The 20,506-nt window shown below is 41.1% G+C and overlaps 1 protein-coding gene across 1 annotated transcript; it reads right to left on the reverse strand.

Annotated features, from left to right (window-relative positions):
• Positions 1 to 7,941: 7,941 nt before the first annotated feature.
• On the reverse strand, positions 7,942 to 20,043 carry LOC122361513 (zinc finger protein 513-like). The gene is given in 6 exon segments (XM_043262301.1): positions 7,942 to 8,426; positions 8,429 to 8,746; positions 10,471 to 11,182; positions 11,184 to 11,191; positions 11,884 to 12,012; positions 19,400 to 20,043. Coding segments are annotated over 6 exon segments (1,635 nt in total). The 5' UTR covers positions 19,440 to 20,043; the 3' UTR covers positions 7,942 to 7,998.
• Positions 20,044 to 20,506: the final 463 nt, after the last annotated feature.

The following is a 20,506-nucleotide window of genomic DNA, read 5'->3' on the forward strand; positions in this document are numbered from 1 at the left end:
ACGCGAACCACAAAGAAAGGCACACAACGCCATCAGCGTTAAAGAATATTAAACATCTCATTGGACATCTGTATGGCATGCACTTTTTTGATTTTAAGTTGAACAATAGTAAGCAATTTCTTTAATTAGAATCGTATGCATACAGGGTAGTGCTTTAGTTAGCGGTTCCTGGGTAACAAACGAGTCTTTTATCAACTAATAACAAACATAGCGTCAATTGATCACGATAATTAATATTCATTAACGTTAACGAACGACACCTCGTTGTAAATAGGTATTATTTTAGTATCATTGATTATACTTTTGTAGTTTTCGTTAACATTTTAAATGGCTTTGTGATTTTTTTTGTATTACATTTTTTGGTCGTGTGTATATAGGCACTTATGAAAGTCATTCTAGATAAAATTAATTTTTTTTTTTTTAAATTAATTAAAAATTAAAAATGTTGCGTTGGCAAATAGCTGAAGTAAAATTAAAGTGTGAATTAAAATTAAAATTAAATTAAAATTCTGTTTTGTCAAAATTGTTCGCCGTTACAATGTTGCCAAAAATTGCTATATTTTAGATACACGAAAAATGCTCTTTATATAGGATTTATTTTTTACTAAAACAATAAGATCGTTGTGTTTTTGAATGATCCTTTTTTTTTATTTTTTTTATTAAGACTTAGGAGAAATTTGTGCTTATAAAAAAGAAGAAAAAGAAGAACTAACCCAGCGTATAAATGCTAAATGTGTCTCCACGTCTTTGTCATTTATTCATTTATTTATTCTGAGGCGTGGGTTCATGGACAGGAATCTTCAGGCAGCAGTCTATTTCCAGCGTCTGTGTGCAACTGAAATAGCCTGCGAGTTGAATTTCAGAGTGAGTTCTGTGCTCCGCGTCCATCTCTCTCCACCGCAGCTGATTTTAGCACACAGGTGTTGACCTTAGACGCTTTGAGGAACATGTTCACATTCCCCTGAGCTCTGCTCTTTCTGACTGCAGCGGTTCTGTGTGATCAGAACATATATATATATATATGTATATAATCAGTGCTTTCGAGAGTTCTGCTATTGTCACGATCACCAAGAATCTTCAATCAACATCCTAGCTGGATGACAACATTCCCATCGGCCAATCAGATTGCAGGTTTAGGATCGAGGCGGGCGAACAACATTCCTACAAGCCGATCATTTTCCTCTGACTTTAGTAATTACTTATATATTAATGTAATTCTGCATTTTTTTATTGTACATATATATATATTTTTTTCTCATTTAGTTTATACTAATCAAATTCCTTGTACTGTTGAACTTTTTTTTGGCATATTATATTACTTTATAAATATATTATTAGTTAAAATATTATAATATAATAATAATTGCATTCAAACCTTGACCTATGGGTACTATGTATATTTAATATATATCTATAAATTATATATATATATATATATATATATATTATATATTTTATATGTTTATATTTAAAAAAAAAAATTATATGTATATATGCATTTATATATACATAATACATATGCATACATAAACAAAAACTTATTTTGGATGTGATTAATTGTTTGACAGCACAAATATATATGTGTGTGTTTTGTCTGTATATATATATATATATATATATATATATATATATATATATATATATATATACACACAAATTAAGAATATATGTTCGTTTTATTCAATAGTTTATAACTGTTTGCTGTTTACTAGTTTATGCTAGTAATAGAATAGTAATTCTAAAAGTAATAGAATATAACAATTCACAATTTTATATTGAAATTTATAAATTTTAAATTGCTTTATATTTCACATTTTTTTAAATATCTAATTTAAAATGTAAATTCAGAACTGCTATAAAAATCTGAATTGTAATCAACTAGCTTCACTATTATTATTATATATATATTTTTTTATTCCGTGGAGGAAATATCGCAAAAGTGACATAAAATTCAGAAGCAATGCTCCATCCGGAGAGTTCACGGAAAACACCAAGCGGTAAATTTCTGCACACGCACTTCTTTGTCAGCTGCGCCCCAGAAAGCGTTTTCTGTCATGCTGTCCCAATAAAAGCGGGTGGCAGTTGTCTTCTGGCCCACCCTGCCCCCCAGAATCCCCTCCTTTTTTGAAGAAGCCATTGAGATTGGATGTCTGGAGCTCAGTGTGAACAGCTGAGAGGTGTGATTCCTGTCAGAGCGCTGAGGTCTGCCAACAGGAGGTCCAGGAGAGACCCAGGCCTCTAAAAGACATCGACAGGTGGAAGGCCGCCAACAAGGGGAGGGCGAGCTATAGAAAAGGCCGAGAAGCCAAGCCGGCTCTGGACACAATCCAGGAGATGGCAAAGGACGAGGATACGCACGGGAGAGAGCGGCGGACCTGTGTTTGACTGGACCTCAAGGGACGGGCAAGTAATGTGGGAGGCCTGAGCTGAAACTCTCTGATGGATTGCAGGGCTTTTGGGTGCCGAGTCTCTCTTTACTGCTTCGTTTAGTTCTGGGGGTTGGTTCGCTCGCTCGCTCGGGTGTTTCTCAGAAAGGAAATGTTGTTTTTGATCAGTTTAACTTCTTAGAAAGGCCGTTGAAAGCATGAGGATATATTGTAAGTGCCTGCTAGATCAGACATATCGTATAGAGATATAACATGCTAAAATGATCTGAAACAGAGGTTTTAAACAGCACCGTCTGAATGAACATCGATTTCAATTTAAACAGCATTGTATTTTTTAAGCATTATTTTAAACAGAATTTAGAACAGTGTTTGAATTTTTTTTAAATGTTTCATTCTTAAATGTCTTTTAGAATGACCAAGCGTTCCGTTTTTATCAAATAGAATGTTTGTACTTTAATGTTACTTTGTTCCACCGCAAGGCTGTTTAAAATCAGCCAGTGGAGGAAAAAGGCCATTAACAGCTTTCTCTAGATGCATGAAATCTTAGTCCAATGTGTCTCACGTCATCTAAGCTGTACTTCAGCGTTCTGATGTGTGCTGTGTGTGTTTAACAGATCCAGCTCTTGCTCCTTGAGATGACATACTTCCTTATATCCCCATATACAGAATCAATCTATGGAATGTAAGGAAGTGTGTGGTCTCAGAGAGACGTCATCGTCATCGTCATCATCTCCCTAAAACTGGAAGAGAATATGGAAGCGCTGGCTTAAATTACGTTTATGGATCACAGTGAAATATATTATCCATCTTAATGAGTTTTTATTCTACAGAAAACATTTATAAGCCATAAAAAGTAACATTTTGTAAGTAATTTTTTCGCTTATAATAATAAGAATATATTTTGTGTAATTTTAATTTTATTATAAATTTCATAAAGAACTTCAAATGATAAAGATTTATATATATATATATATATATATATATATATATATATATAAATTATTTAAACTTTTTTAAAATTATTTAAAATGTTTGAAATATATAATTATTTTTATTTTAAATCTTAAGCCTTTGTTTTCCAATTTATATATATATATATATATATATATATATATATATATATATATATATATATATATATAATATATAAATTGGAAAACAAGGCTAAACTCTTTTTTAGAAAAGTTGGATAACAGTGCAACAAATATACCTTGGAAGATATTATAGGCCTTTTCCAAGAATAGTTTTTAAAAGGGCTCTCTGGCTTACAAGGGTAGTTCGTAAACCAGAGACAGTTTCACGATTTTAAATAAGCTCTACTAACCGAGTGGGGTTCGATCACTTTGTGAAGGTTGTGTGAAAGTCAAGCTCAGGTCCCCGGTGATTTATCAAGCTCGGCTCCTCTACGATGACATGAACACTGAAGCGTCCGAGTGACTCGACAGCTGCTGCCATCACGAATGTTTACTCTTATAAATAACCGGGCAGGTGGAGGACAGCTAATTCTGGACGGACACACAGAGTCGGGACATACCGGCACATCCACGGACTCCGTGTCATTGTCCAGAAGGAAGATCACGACGTGGACGGACGTCTTCTGAGTCGTAGATGAGACGATTCGAACCGCCAATAAAGTGTGCATGTCTCTGATGGATGCCTGCTCAAAAACACGTCTTAGTTGCTGGTAAAACGGAACCAAGTCAGGTGTTTGAGAGAGGTTTGGTCCCTTTCAACCAGCTACTGCGCCGTGACTTCAACCAGCAGCGCAAAGACACGAATATACCCGAAACACTAAAACATTATAATTCACATTCAACGTCAGCCATACAAAAAGAGCGATGGCGTGCTTTTCTCTTTGAAAGAGCTCCGTTCTGCTCTCTACAGGAAAGAAAATGTAAATGCTTCAACAAACAAACGACAAGATTTTGATTTATGTGATAAAATACGTTAGTCTAGCTAGTCCTGTGTTTTCCATTTTGCTGTACTGTAAAAAATGCACATTTATTGATTAAAACAAACTAGGGAAATACAAATGATTTCTCCTCATTTTTTCTCTTTACATATACATATACATATATACATACACACACACACACATATATATATATATATATATATATATATATATATATATATATATATGCATGGATTTTATTCACCATGTCACATTAACTAACATTTATTTTCAAACTATTACTATATTAACATATATAGATATTAGTGCTGTCAACCCATTAATTGCATTCAAAATAAGTTCTGTAATGTGTAATTATATATATATATATATATATATATATATATATATATATATATATATATATATATATATAAATACAAACACATGCATGTACATATTTGAAAAATATATTTCTATATTAAATATATTTATTTAAAATATAGGAATATAACTATATAAATATATATACATATGTAAATATTTACATATATACTGTGTGTGTCTTTATGTGCAGAAATATACAGAACAGACACATATTATGTAATAAAAGTTTGACAGCACTAATATATATAATATATATATATATATAATAATAATAATTCAATAATTATGTCAATGTATAATAAAATTAATTTAGCTTGTGATGGCACATTACAACTGGTTAACAGGCACAATATGACTTTTTTCTCCACAAATGGAAAATAGAAAAGGTGGATAATCACACGTTGGAAGTGATATAATGAAACAAAATGCGAGTGTTCTTAAAACAGCGCTCGTCCAATAAATTGCTGCACCGTAACCTAATAAACACCATTTGTTCTTCACAAATCCAATTTTGTTTTATCGGTAACAAAAGTTTCAATGCAGCTGCAGCCAATAAAATTTGAAAAACATCTTTATTATGAAACCAAAGGCCACTTCAGATCAACAATTTGTGTACAAATATCGGAAAGCTAAAGAAACCCACAAAAATACAGTACATAAATAATCATATACACCATATGGCAAACCAAATATCACTGGATTCAGTGCTGTGCATCTAATTCACTCATTCCCTGATTGCACTGAACACACTGTGGTGTATTTCAGAGTGACCGCACCAGTTCAGTAACAGAGAGAAAGCAGACCAGAGTAGAGGACCAGGTCTAGAAATAACTCTGAAAATGTTCTCATCCTCGGGTTCTCAAGATGTGCTCGCGTTCGTTTCTTCTTTAGATCTGGAGAAACGTAGACTTGCGCTCCGCAATGGATGCTCTAAAGTGAATGGGTGCCGTCAGATTGAGAGCCTGAACAGCGGATAAAAAACAATACTCCAGTCCATCAAGAAAAAATCCACGCTTAAGACATTTTACACGTCTTCCAAACACACAGCTTGAGGATTGTTGTGATGTTTGGGCTCCTATTCTGACGGTACCCATTCACTGCAGAGCATCCACTGATGAAGAAGCGAGGTGAGTAAACGTTCAGCAAATTATTTTTGGTGAACTGCTTTAAGATCAAACACGTGTGAGTGACTGTGTAAAAAATGTTTATGTTAGTTTCTGAATATGATCTGTTCGTTATAAAGCCTCCACTTTGTTCCTCATAAATAAGAAGGGGGGAAGGGGGAAGGCAAAACAGCATCTTTCCCACCAGTGTGAGAAAATTAAACCGTCGCAGGTTTCCGTGATTGCGTTTTTTCTAAGAGAGGATTTCACAGTAGGCATCACACTTTATTCTAAAGAAAACTGAAGTCAAACAAAAGACACGCGCACAAAATTGTGAATCTCATGAAAACCCGGGTCGTTTTCACGCCAAAAACAAACGCATAAAGAAATGAAGTCTGTTTTAGGACCATTACATCTTTTTTTTTTTGCATTGTGACATTATTTTCAAAGACAATTAAGGTCATTCGTGCCTCAGGGCACCGAAAAGAAAGGGATAGTAGAATACATACTACCACAAAAACCGAACCATTTATTTACTTTCTTCCACTTTTTAACGTCACGGAAATAAAAAGCGCAGATGCGCGCAATAATGTCGCGATGCAAAAATGCGTAAAAAAATCCCTTCATATTCCTTATGCAAAACATTCCCTTATTTGATAAGAATTTAATGGTAAATATAATGCTAGCATTTCGTGAGACTAATCCATACGTATCCCTCTAATGCCCTGGAAAAACCTCGAGTGTGTTGGGGACGGACGAGACCCCGATCAGTGCAGCATTTTGCAGTGGCACCAGGAAATTCAGATACAGTAAATGAGGAAGGAGGGGCGGTACCTCCCCGAGACAAGGCAACATCACTGTCTTTGTGCATAAGTGAACGTACAGTAGCAGCCGGACGTCTTCAGTGTCATCAAATCCCAGTGTGATCAAACAGCTAGAGCTGCTGCGTCGGCCTGGAACAGGACCACTCGTTGGTGTTATTGCAGTTCTTTCATTCAGCAATTCAACGAGAATTCAAGACAGCAGGCAGGGTGAATCTCGCGAAACACATCGAGGGCGAAATGGAACTTTAAAAAGTAGAAAAATAAGAAGTTATATTTAGCAAAAAAGAAAAATAAGAAGTTTTAGGATTTTCATGAGCAAAAAAAAAAAAAAACAAATGCAAATGAAAGAAGTCTTATTTAGAATGAAAGTATTTTTGTTGCACTTTACTGATATGCAGAAAATACACAAAAACAAAAACAATGCTATTTTCTAAATGCTAAATGCAAAAAAAACAGTATATATATATTATATATATATAAAATATTTAATATATGTATATACTATTATATATATATGCAGAAAATATATAATAATATATATATAATATATTATATATATATATATATATATATAAATATGTATATATATATATATATATATATAATATATATATATATATATATATGTATATATATATATATATATATATATATATATATATATATATATATATATATATATATATGCATATATATATAAATATATATATATATATATAATATATATAAATATATATATATATTAATATATATATATATATATATATATATATATATATATTAATATATATATATATATATATAATATATATATTATAATAAATAAGTATATATATTCATATATATATATATGCTAAATATATAACATAATATATATGCTATATATATATAACATGCCTCATTCTTAAAATATATAAATATAAAAAAAAAAAAAAAATTGAAACTGATTGAAACTAATAACAACAAAAAAAAATAATTTCATTCTTAAAACCTAAATTTGAAACTGATTTATCATTACGATCTTAAGAGACACGGTTGATTCAATTAAAAAAATAACATAAAACAAACCTAATTTTTTTCATGCAAAGTATAACTTCATGTTTTTTTTCCTTAATAGTAGGGTGAAATACAGCCTGTTAGATTTCTGTGAGATTCACCCGGTGTTGCAGAAATGTGCTCTTTCAGTTCAAGATGACGACCTTAAACTGCAAACCTCTGATTCTGTGATTGAAATCAGCTGCTGTAAACAGTTGGACAAAATACAATCAAGTGAAAAATAAAATAAAAATCAACCACGCCCGGCCCTGTCGCGACACACCATCACACACGGATTCCTCGAGCGCAACAACAGGAATAACAATAACGATAAGGCAACTGGAGTTAGACATCACCGAGAGCTCCCACTACATTTCTCCTTCCTCCTCCTCTTCCTCTTTCTCCGGCAGCTGCATCTTGATCCAGCCTTCGGCGGAGTGGCCGTGCTTCTTCTGGTGGCGTTTGTAATTGTCCCAGTGGCCCGTGGTGTATCCGCACTCCTGGCACTTGAAGGGCTTCTCTCCGGTGTGCCGCAGCATGTGGCGTTTCAGGTTCATGCTCTGGTTGCAGCTGTAGCTGCACACGCTGCACTGGAAGGGCTTGGCGCCCGAGTGGATGCGCTCGTGCCGCTTCAGGTTGGCCAGGTTCCCGCAGGCGTAGTCGCACGCGCGGCACTTGTAGGGCTTCTCGCCCGTGTGGACGCGGTGGTGCCGCTTGAGGTTGTCGAAGTGGGCGGAGGCGTAATTGCACTGCGGGCACTTGTAGGGCTTCTCTCCGCTGTGAGTCTTCATGTGCGCGCGAGGTGGTTGGGGGTACTGCGTGTGAGCGGACACGGCGTGCAGTACAGCTTGTCGCCTTTCTCCGGGCTGCTCGGCGAGCTTTTGGACAGCATGTCCAGTGTGCATTTGCTGCAGATCTGAGCCGCCGTGCCCTCCTCGTCCTCCAGCACCGCTCCGCACACGCGGCACGTGAAGGGGAATAGCAGCTCGGGCAGGGGGTCCGACTCTTTGGCCAGACCCTCGGCGTGCAGCAGGGCGGGGGGGTGGCGGGCGTCGTAGCTTTGGAGGAAGTCGGGGTCGCTGCTGATGTGCAGAGTCAGGTCAGACACCACAGACTCTGAAAGATAAAGGAACAAAACAAGCTTCCTCTTTACAGCCGATCCGGATTTGGGAAGCCGAGGGTTTCTACTTCCCCCCCCCTCGCTTCACTTCCTCTTTTTGGTTCGCAGCACGAAGTGTAGAGTAAATGGAAAATACGCAAGAAAGTGCTTCTTTGTGCTTCATTAGTATTCCTGTTTAGCACTGATAATTAAAATAGCCAAGCAAAACAACAGATTTTCCCGGGTAGGAAGTGGCGTTCATAAAAGATTTTACTTCTGTGATAAAATACATAGGAGTGAAAATATAGGCATGAGCTTTATACCCATTAGGAATCAACTGGAGGATAATAAAAATAAAAATAAAAACCTTTCCCATTTAGTTGCACTGAATTTGGGGAAATGCAAAACAATTTTAGGATAAATTTTCTTATTTGTAATTTTTTTATGGATTTTTTTATGCTTTATTGGACGGGACAAAAGAGAAATGACGGAATCGAACCCGGGTCGCTGCGAGAGCAAATGTGTTGGGCATGTTACATTAAAAAGTAATTAGTTATAGTCGCATCATTATAAATGTATGTACCAAGGAAAGTAACTATTTTGTTCCTTAAAAATAAATTGTAATATATCAAACAACGTGGATGTCCCCGATACGATAAATTAATGAAATGCACACAAAATAAAATATTATAAAACATTGTACGCTACACTATTTTTATGTGGGACAATGTGAGGGACACCTATCAAATTCAATACATATTATTGTAAATCTCTATGAACACCTTGACTCTAAAATTGTTACAGTAATTTTTTAATAGCATCACAATAATGGATTGTTTATAATTTAGCATTATAGGATTCGCGCGAATTGATTTGCTGAAATTAAGCGGAGGCGACGATGGAGATTGTCGCCAGCCAATGAGATTGCTGTCTGCGCATCAGTTCCGCCCACTATCAGATAAACCAGCACTTCTTACAAGCTGAAGAATTCCTTGTTATTTTGACAGGAAAACCCAACAAAAGACAATCGCGTGAACGATATGCAAGTATCTTTCTTTGTATGTGCGAGACGGCGATCCGTTGAACTTAATGGGAAAAAACTGTATATTACGTTATTTTTGTTTTTTTTGCGCAAAGGAAAACCGAATTTGAGCCACTGATGAGACATGGACTGTTTTAACGATGTTTTTACTAAGTTTCTGGACATGGGAACATTTCAGTGAGAGAGCTATATATTTTTATATTTATATACTATATATATTTTTTAGTATATATATATATATATATATATATATATATATATATATATATATATATATATATATATATAATATAATATAATATAATATATATAATATATATATATTAATAATATATATATATAAAAAAAATATATATATATATATATATTTTTTTATACATATATATATAATTAATATTAAGGGTTGGAATGACATAAGGGTGAGTAATTAATGACAGAATTTTTATTTTGGGGTGAACTAACCCTTAATTTGGGGAAAAAATGTATTTAATAAAATAGATTTAAAATGTGAATCAATTTAAAAATGTATATTTATAAAAAATTTAAATGAATAAAAGTATAATAAATAATAAGTAAATTAATAAAATAAAATCTGATAAATATTAGAGCGATTTGATAATTGCTCTAAAGCTATGCTACAATTTTGGTTTTATTTCGACTGATCGCGCCGCTCTAACACGAAGCGGATCAAACATTTACCTTCCGTGAAGGCGCTCGATTTGTCCTCCTTGTGGCTCATCACGTGTTTCTTCAAGGAGTGGCTGTTGTTGGCTCTGAAGTCGCACTGAGCGCAGTTGAGGTCCTTCTCCTGCGTGTGCATGCGCTGGTGCCTCTTCAGGTTTCCCAGAGAGTTGCAAGCGAAGGTGCAGAACTCGCATTTGTAGGGCTTCTCGCCCGTGTGCGTGCGCACGTGCCGCTGCAGGTTGACCAGCTGGGCGGAGGCGTAGGAGCACTGCTGGCAGCGGTAGGGCTTCTCGCCGTTGTGCGTCTTCATGTGCCTCTTCAGGTGATTGGAGTAGCGCGAGCTGAAGCTGCACAGCTTGCAGGAGTACGTTTTACCCGAGCCTCCGTCGGGCGTGGATCTGCCGCGGTTCAGCTTGCCCTGCGCGGCGTCCGCCGGGTGGGCCTCCTCGGACGGACGGTCCAGCCGGTCGGTGTCTCCGCCCTCGGCGCCGCACTGGAGGCAGTAGAGTCCGGCGGCGAGGTCCAGCGCTCCGCTCAGCGGGTCGCCCAGCAGCTGACCGCACTGCCTGCAGGAGAGGTACGGGGCGAACGCCGCGTCGGGGCCCATCTCCTCCCGCTCGCTCTCCGTGTCCCGCGGGTCCTCGAAGTCGCTCTCCATGCTGAGACGGTTGTAGCTGGAGCAGTCCTCGCCGCTGAAGCCGTACACTGGCATTCCCATATCAGCCGTGGACGGAGTCTATCGAGATCACAATAAAAGACACTTGAACAAAAACTTCTAAAGCATTTAATAATATTGGTTAATTCTAGCATGCACTATTAAAATAACAAGGTGTTTGTTAACATTAGTTAATGCACTGTTAACTAACAATGATCAACTTTTGTTCTATTGACTATAACAGTAATATAAATGCTTCATAAATTAAATCAACAATAATTATATGACATAAGCAATTATATAACAAAGCAATAATGTTACTACTAATACTATAATTTACATTATTGATATTATATTATATATATTGCTATAAATAAATTGTCAATATTTTTACATTACTAATATTAATAATAATAATAAAAAATTACTATTAATAAAAAATATTAATAATATTATTCTAACTGTACACTAATACACTGTTATTATTAATATAAAACAAATATTGTATCAGCTATTGTACAACAGATTATTATTTTATTATTATATTCATTATAGAATTATTTTTAATATTTTGTATTATCATCATTATTGTTAATATCAGTAGTAGTTATAAAGTAATAATAATAATTATTATTATTATTATTATTAACACTAAACAACACATTTTTCACAAAATCTAATTAGTAAAGCTACTCGTCAATTTTTTAAGCCTATTAAAATGATATATTCATGATAAGTAACAGTTGAAGTCATTCAAATTCCACATCACTGACCCGAGTCCCTCTCAAAACCCACGATCCTGTAGTCATTTTCTCCAAAGCCCAGTTCATGTCCCAGGAGGAAGTCGCTCTCCAGAACCAGGTTTTCCTGATTTCCGACTGCCGCCCCATCTTCAGCTCCCACTGCAACCAAACAACATCACAGTCAGTAATAACATCAGAAGTTTACTTCATTACAAACCAAGAGGCTCAAATTCAAATTTTATTTGTCACATACAAATACATAGATGGTACGACATGCAGTGAAATGCTTTTTTTTTTTTTACAACCGTCCAGCGTCTAAAAACTTAAGAAAGGAAAAAGAAAGAAGAAAAAGTAAAAATTAAATTAAAATTAACTTTTAAGAAATATATAAAAGAGTATATAAGAAAAAAATTAATTAAAAAAAAAAAAATAAAAATAAAAATAAAAAATGTAAAAAAATAAATAAATAAAATGTAAAAAAATAAATAAATAAATAAAATATATATATATATATATATATATATATATATATATATATTTTTTTTTTTTTTTTACATTATATATATATAAAATATAAAAATATATATAAAGAAGAAGAAGTGTACCTATCCTATTTTAAAGCCTTTTAAAATGATTAATCCATCCATTTAGTAACATTATTCTTGCATTTAAGACAATGTGTCGAGTAATTGCTTGGCTTAAGTGTGGAAGATTTTAAAAGTTCAAGTCGAGTAGATTTAGTGTAAAATTTAATTGAATCATATCTTACATCATATAGCTCCATCGTGCATCAAGCTCCTAGTTCTACTGATATAACACAATCTATCTGTATCTGCTAACCATTCTCAGTCATATCCAGTAAACGGGCATGAGAGACTTGTACAGTGATAAGACCGACGGTTATCAGCGCTGCAATGAGGGAAAAAAAGACAGGAATAAATGAAGGAGGAAGGAAAAGCAGAGAGACGGCAGATAAACGGGTCAGAGGCGGCTCCCGCGCCAGGAACAGGGGTCTGTCCTGAGGAAACGAATGACGACAGAAGAGGGGAAGCCGACATGTTTTCACTGAGATAGAGTCGATTTGAAAGACTCTTAACTCAACATTAAACGAGGGCTTTGGAAACTATCATTTAGTCAAACTATTTCCTTTAGAACTTACATAAAAGCTGGAGAGGGACTAAAAAGAGCTGCTTTCGGGCAAAAGTAAAGGTTAGATTTGTGTTTGGTTAGATTGATCTTCAACGCTCTGCGTCCAGAAATGGACATACGTTATTATTTTAACAATGCACTGCAAAAAAACTAGTTAACGGGAGTGAAAATAAAGCACCAAAGAAAAAGCAGTATATCCACTGCAGAAGACAAACATAAACAAACGCACACATTCTTCATTTTAACATACATAAAATCGATTTTTTATTATTATTTATTTTTAAAATTATGACGACTATGATTTTTTTAATGATTTTATTTTGATATAGATGGACGCTTAATATATAATGCATTAGTAGTAGTAGTACTTGTTGTAGCGGTAGTAATAATAATAATAATAATTATAAATTACATTTAAAAAAAAATATATATATATATATATATATATATATATATATATATATTGTGACGAGCGTCGAGGATCGATCAGCGTTGCCCTGGGAACAAACACGAACACCTACACCAGCCACTCAACGACGGATTCGCCACACCTGGAGCTCATCAGCCGCGCGGGCCAGATAAGCCCGGCCAGGCGACGGCTTCAGTGAGCCACGAGACTCGAAACGCAAGCTAACCTGTTGTCTCTTTCTTTGTCTCCCAGAAGCTACAACGTGACGGGCCTGCCTGAGCTACTTCCCCTACTACCTCACAGTGGACTCCCTCACGTTACTAAGCACACGGAAACACAGAGAGCGACTCACCGCTGCACTCACCGGATTCACCGCTACACCACCCCCGGACTCACCGCCGCACTCGCGCACGGACTCACCGCTCACCTTCTGTGTATTGTCTAATAAATACACCCTCCGGGGTTTTCACTGCACCTGTTTCTCTTGTGCTTCCTCTGCCTGCGCCACAAGTGGTGGAGAATGCGAGCAGTTTTTAAGCGCAAGAGAACGGAGGAAACAAAGAGAAAAAGGAAGAGCGCTATCGCCGCCTCTATTAAAGGTTCCCACAACATCAACTTCTCTCTTTGTTTCCCCCAGGCAGCGCTTCGCTTCCCGGCGAAGATGGAGGAATTCCTCCAACGCCTCTCAGAGGTTTCCATTCGCCAGCAACAGATCGTCGAGCATTTGGCTACCCGCCAGAACGAGACCGAGCAGGAGCTCGCTGCTCTCCGCGCCGCCACTCAACCACGCCCGTCGTGCCTGATCCCCGGATGCAAGCCACACAGCTGCTACCCAAAATGGCCGCCAGCGATGACCCTGAAATATATCTCGAGATGTTCGAGAGCGCCGCAACCACGGAAGGATGGGACCGGAGGGATTGGGCACGCGCGCGTTGGCCCCGCTGCTGTCAGGAGAGCCCCAGCGCCTATTTCAGCATGCCGGCCGACCTGGCGAATGTATCACGACGACCTAAAGAGGGAAATCTTGGGCAGGGTCGGTCTATCACCGGTCTGCGCAGCCCAAGCCTTCAAGAGTGGGTCTTCCAGTCTCGCCAGCCGGCAAGGACCCAGGCCGCCCGAACTTACTCGGCTAGCGCAACACTGGCTCCTGGATGGGACACCAACCCCCGCCATCATTGTGGAAAGGGTGGTGATAGACCGGCTCCTGCGGGCTCTCCCCCGGAATTATCGCCAGGCGGTCGGTATGAGAAACCCCAAGAACGTCATGGAGTTGGTTGAGGCGGTCGAGCTGGCGGAAGCCGCCGCAGCGCCGAGAGGCCGGGAGCGGGCGCCATCTTTTCCCCGGAGGGTGTCCCAGGAGCGACGCGCGCCGGAGGGCACCCGGCGACCGATGGAGAGGGCGGCGGTCCCGACCGTGAGAGATGAGCCGATGCCAACCGAAGAGGCTTCCAACTCCTCTAGAGCGTGGCTGGCAGGCTGCAGTCTCCACCGGGGAGCTTCCCGCGCCGCACGGAAATCCCCATCGGCCTGAATGGACGGAAGTTCAGAGCCCTCCTTGACTCTGGCAGTACCATCAGCCTGGTTCAGTCCCGCCTCCTACCCCGCGCGCGCGGAACCGCGGAAGCGGCTGCCACTGACCTGCGCCCACGGGGACACCAGGAAAGTCTCCACCCGTCTCATCACCGTGGCGCGACAGGAGGAAGCTGGCCCCTGGAGGTGGGCCTCGTACAGGACCTGCCGGTACCAATCATCCTCGGGCGGGACTGGCCGGTTTCGAGGGAGCGCTACACACCGCGACACAGCCTGTCAGCCCCCAAAGCCCTCGCCGGAAGAGGCGAGAGGGGAGAGGAAACCGCCGCCCTGCCGTTCTCCTAGCATCGGACAGCGGAAGAGATGGTGAGTCCCCTCCGAATACTACTAATGTATTCTTTGATGTGTTCCAACAGGTAGTCGGAGGGGCTCGTTCGGCCGGGCTCAGCGGGAGGATGACCGGCTCAAGAATTGCTGGAACCAGGTACATTTCATGGATGGAGAAGAGGCGGCCCGGCCCCCATCCTCTTCCCCCATTTTATTGTGGAGAACGGCCTACTCTATTGTGTCGCCCAGCGGAGGGGGGAGGAGAAACGGCTCCTGGTGGTGCCCCGAGGGAAAGTGGACACCATCTTGGAGCTCGCCCACGCCCACCCGCTGGCCGGACACCTCGGGGCCGCCAACACTATCAAGAGGATCCGGGACCGTTTCCACTGGCCGGGGCTCGACGGAGATGTGAAACTGTTCTGCCAGGCCTGCCCCGAGTGCCAGAAGACCTCGCCCCGGCCACCTCCCCCTAGTCCACTTATCCCGCTGCCCATAATCGAGGTGCCCTTCGAGCGCATCGGGATGGATCTGGTGGGCCCGCTGCCGAGGTCTGCCCGCGGCCACGAACACATCCTGGTGATCGTGGACTACGCCACCCGGTACCCCGAAGCCATCCCACTCCGCAAAGCCACCGCAAGGCGACGCCCAGGAGCTCTTCACCCTGTCCACCAGAGTGGGGATACCCGGGAGATACTGACCGACCAAGGCACCCGTTCATGTCCCGAGTGATGGCCGACCTCTGCCGGCTGCTACGGATCCAGCAGCTGCGCACCTCAGTGTACCACCCCAGACGGACGGACTTGTGGAGCGGTTCAACCAGACACTGAAGCAGATGTTGAGAAGGGTTGTCTCCGAGGACAAACGGGACTGGGACCAGATGCTCCCCTACGTCCTCTTCGGGGTGCGAGAGGTGCCCCAGGCCTCCACCGGCTTCACCCCATTCGAGTTGCTGTTCGGCCGACAGCCGCGAGGCCTGCTGGACGTGGCAAAAGAGGCCTGGGAGCAGCAGCAGCAGCCGGATGCCCAGAGGTCGGTCGTAGAACACGTCCAAGCCATGCGGGACCGAATTGAACGGGTGATGCCCCTCGTGCGGGAGCACATGACGCAGGCCCAGCAGCAACAACAACGACACTATAACCGCCCTGCTGGCCCGGGAATTCCAGGTCGGCGACCGGGTCATGGTACTAGTCCCCACCAATGCTTGCAAATTCCTGGCCACCTGGCAGGGTCCATATACCATCCTGGAAAAGGTTGGCCCGGTTACTTACCGAGTCCGCCAACCAGACCGTCGACGCACCGAACAAATATACCACATTAACTTGTTAAAGAAGTGGGTGGGGACTAGGGAACACCTTTCCACACTCGCCATTCAGGAGGGCCCGGTCGTCGACACCAACGCCTTGCTCGCTCCGCGCAGAAGAAGCGGAACTCCAACATTTGGTCGGTCAGTTCTCGGATGTGTTCTCGTCCACGCCCGGGCAGACTAACCTCCTCCAGCACGAGATCCGGACCCCTCCCGACGTCATCGTCCGGCAGCGGCCCTACCGGATCCCTGAGGCTCGTCGGCGAGCTATTGAGGAGGAGGTAAACCAAATGCTGAAGTTGGGGTGATTGAACCATCGACGCGAGCCCGTGGTCCAGCCCCATCGTCCTGGTTCCAAAACCGGACGGCACCCTCCGCTTCTGCAATGACTACCGGCGACTCAACCAGGTCTCCGAGTTCGACGGATATCCCATGCCCGTGTAGGCGAACTGCTGGAGCGTCTTGGAAGGGCCCGGTATATCTCCACCCTCGATCTCACCAAAGGATACTGGCAGGTTCCGCTGTCAGAGGAAGCCAAGCCAAAAAGCGGCTTTCTCCACCCGGCGGCCACTGGCAATACCGGTCCCTTCCCGCCGGTCACACGGGCACCAGCCACCTTCCAGAGACTAATGGACATCTTACTCCGACCCCACCAACAGTGCGCGCAGCCTATCTCGGCGACCTTGTGATTCACTCGGAGACCTGGGAAGACCATCTGAGCGCCTGCGGAGGGTGCCGGGATCTTCGACGGGCTGGACTCACCGCCAACCCCAAGAAATGTCACCTGGCGCTCTTGGCGAAGTACCTGGGTTACCGAGTTGGGCGAGGACTGATCCGCCACAGGAGAGTAAAGTCACCGCGGTCCAGGAGACCCGAGGCCCACCAACAAAACCCAGGTACGCGCCTTCTTGGGGTTGGCAGGGTACTATCGTTGTTTCATCCCCGACTTCTCCTCCATAGCCCGCCCCTGACAGACCTGACCAGGAAGGGGCAGCCTGAAGCGGGTTCTGTGGAACCCCGACGCGGAGGAAGCGTTCCAGAGGATTAAGGCCGCACTCACCTCAGACCCTGTCTGAGAGAGCCGGACTTGGCTGCCCCTTCCTGCTACAGGCGGATGCTTCTGATGTGGGTCTGGGAGCCGTGCTGTCCCAGATCCAGGAGGGTGAGGAGCATCCGGTCTTATATATCAGTAGGAAGCTGACCCCGCCGAGAAGAACTACGCGCGGTGGAGAAGGAGGCCCTAGCCGTCAAGTGGGCAGTCCTGGAACTGCGGTACTACCTCCTGGGCCGGGCGGTTCACCCTACTTACCGACCACGCACCCCTCCAGTGGATGGCCAGGGCCCAGGACACGAACGCCAGGGTGACCCGCTGGTTCCTCGCGCTCCAGGACTTCCACTTTGGACGTGCAACACCGCGCCGGGACAGCCAGCGCCAACGCCGACGGCCTATCGCGGATGTGGTCGGCTTTTGCAGGTCTGTCAGGGTCACCCCACCCACCCCAAATTTCCCGTTATTACGCTCTGCTTTATCCACCAGGACCAGGACAGCGCTTGGGGAGTGAGGTGAGCGTCGAGGATCGATCAGCGTTGCCCTGGGAACAAACACGGAACACCTACACCAGCCACTCAACGACGGATTCGCCACACCTGGAGCTCATCAGCCGCGGGCCAGATAAGCCCGGCCAGGCGGCGGCTTCAGTGAGCCACGAGACTCGGAAAGCGCAAGCTAACCTGTTGTCTCTTTCTTTGTCTCCCAGAAGCTACAACGTGACGGGCCTGCCTGAGCTACTTCCCCTACTACCTCACAGTGGACTCCCTCACGTTACTAAGCACAGGAAACACAGAGACGACTCACCGCTGCACTCACCGGATTCACCGCTACACCACCCCGGACTCACCGCCGCACTCCTCGCACGGACTCACCGCTCACCTTCTGTGTATTGTCTAATAAATACACCCTCCGGGGATTTTCACTGCACCTGTTTCTCTTGTGCTTCCTCTGCCTCGCCAATATATATATATATATACACATGCATATGTGTGTGTGTGTGTGTGTATATATATGTATATATATTATTTGTTTTATGTATAAATGCACCTAATATGAATGTAATTTTTTTAAATATATACATGCATGTGTGTATAATATATATATACACACACACACACCCAAAATACAAAATAAAATGACACAGTAAACACTTATAATCGTCGCTCAACACTATTTTATTCATATATAATATTTTATTAACATATTGTTTAAATGTTTCGATTATTCAGAACTGAAGTAAAGACTCATCAAAGTCTGTTATGTAAATAACTCTCAAATTAAAGTCTGAAATATTCAACCGTCGATGTTCCCATATTCTTAACGCATATTTCGACAGAAAAATTACGAAATGCATGAAAATCAGTGGCATCGTTGCAACACTGGAGAAAAGCAGAAGACACCGCCAAGCTACAGAGAAATCAGGAGATCTGCTAAACCTACATTTGACATGTTCAGCATCAGAAAGTTTTCTAAATAATAAATTATAATGATATGATGTGATACGGTGCTGATGTGTAACATTTGAAAATAAGATCCAGAGAAACCAAAATAAAAATAAAAAAAAGCCGGAACGTCTGAATAAATTATTAAAATAACTAGAGACAGATTGGATGAGGGCAATAACAATCCTTTTATGCTCTTGTTGATAAACTATCACCAGTAATAAACAAAATCATACTGAATACAACAACAACACATAAAAATAAAGCGTTTATAAAAAAAAAAAAAGTCAAACTGTGAAATGAAGTGCATAAAAGTGAGATAGAAATCCACTTACATTTCACAGGCTGTGGGTTAGACTGTTTTCTTCTAGGCATTTTTCTGAAAGTGTCTGTTTATAATCAGCAGTTCCCTTTCGAGCTGATCTTCATCACCATCACCTTCCTCTTCCTCATTTTCCTCTTCCTCTCCCGAACAAAGAGTTCCTCAAATCACTCACAAAGCCCGAATCTAACGCGTCTCGCACCGCGGGTCCCCACAAATCATATCCGAAACAAGAGAAAGCCCCTGTTATTCTTTCAGTTAGCGTCAGCTAATATCAAGCTGCATACATAATTCATGGACAAAACTGCAGAAACGCTGCCATACGCGACCGTACGACTTTTACGTCGCGAGACTGGCTCCACGAGCCCGTGATTAATCCACATCAATGAAACATGAAAATATACAGGGTACAGTTTGTGTTTATCTTGTTACCAGACGCAGGCTAACTAGCATGACCGGCTAGCCCAGGAAAGAGAACATAGAATAAAAGTCCAGTGTTTATAAGCACTGGACCGCCGGCAGCGGGGATCTCAGCGGCTCTCCATGAGCAGACTAGTCGTCCGGGTGGGGTTTTATCCCTGTAAAGTGTCTCCAAGTGTTGAAGAAGTCAAAGTGTACAAGTTTCATTGCTGCTTGAGTTGTGTTGTGATGTGTGTGCAGCACAGGAAGTGATTGAAAGAGTTCAGCTTGAAAAAGAGAAACTACGACACCTACCGGACAACATGGAGTACAACAGCGCTGTAAACTCTATCTATCTATCTATCTATCTATCTATCTATCTATCTATCTATCTATCTATCTATCTATCTATCTATCTATCTATCTATCTTATATATATATATCTATTAAAATCACAAGGTGTTTGTTAGTATTAGTTAATTAACTTCATTGACCTTAACAATAATATAAATGCTTCATTAATAACAACAACAATAATAATATTAATAAAAGAGTATTATTGAAAACATTATATAACATAGCAATACTGTTACTACTAGTGCTATGATTGACATTATTGATATATATATATATATATATATATATATATATATATATATATATATATTAATAAATATTGTCAATTTGTTTTACTATTGCTAGTATTAATAATAATAATAAT

Source organism: Puntigrus tetrazona, chromosome 17 (assembly GCF_018831695.1).
Source record: "Puntigrus tetrazona isolate hp1 chromosome 17, ASM1883169v1, whole genome shotgun sequence".
NCBI classification, from domain to species: Eukaryota; Metazoa; Chordata; class Actinopteri; order Cypriniformes; family Cyprinidae; genus Puntigrus; species Puntigrus tetrazona.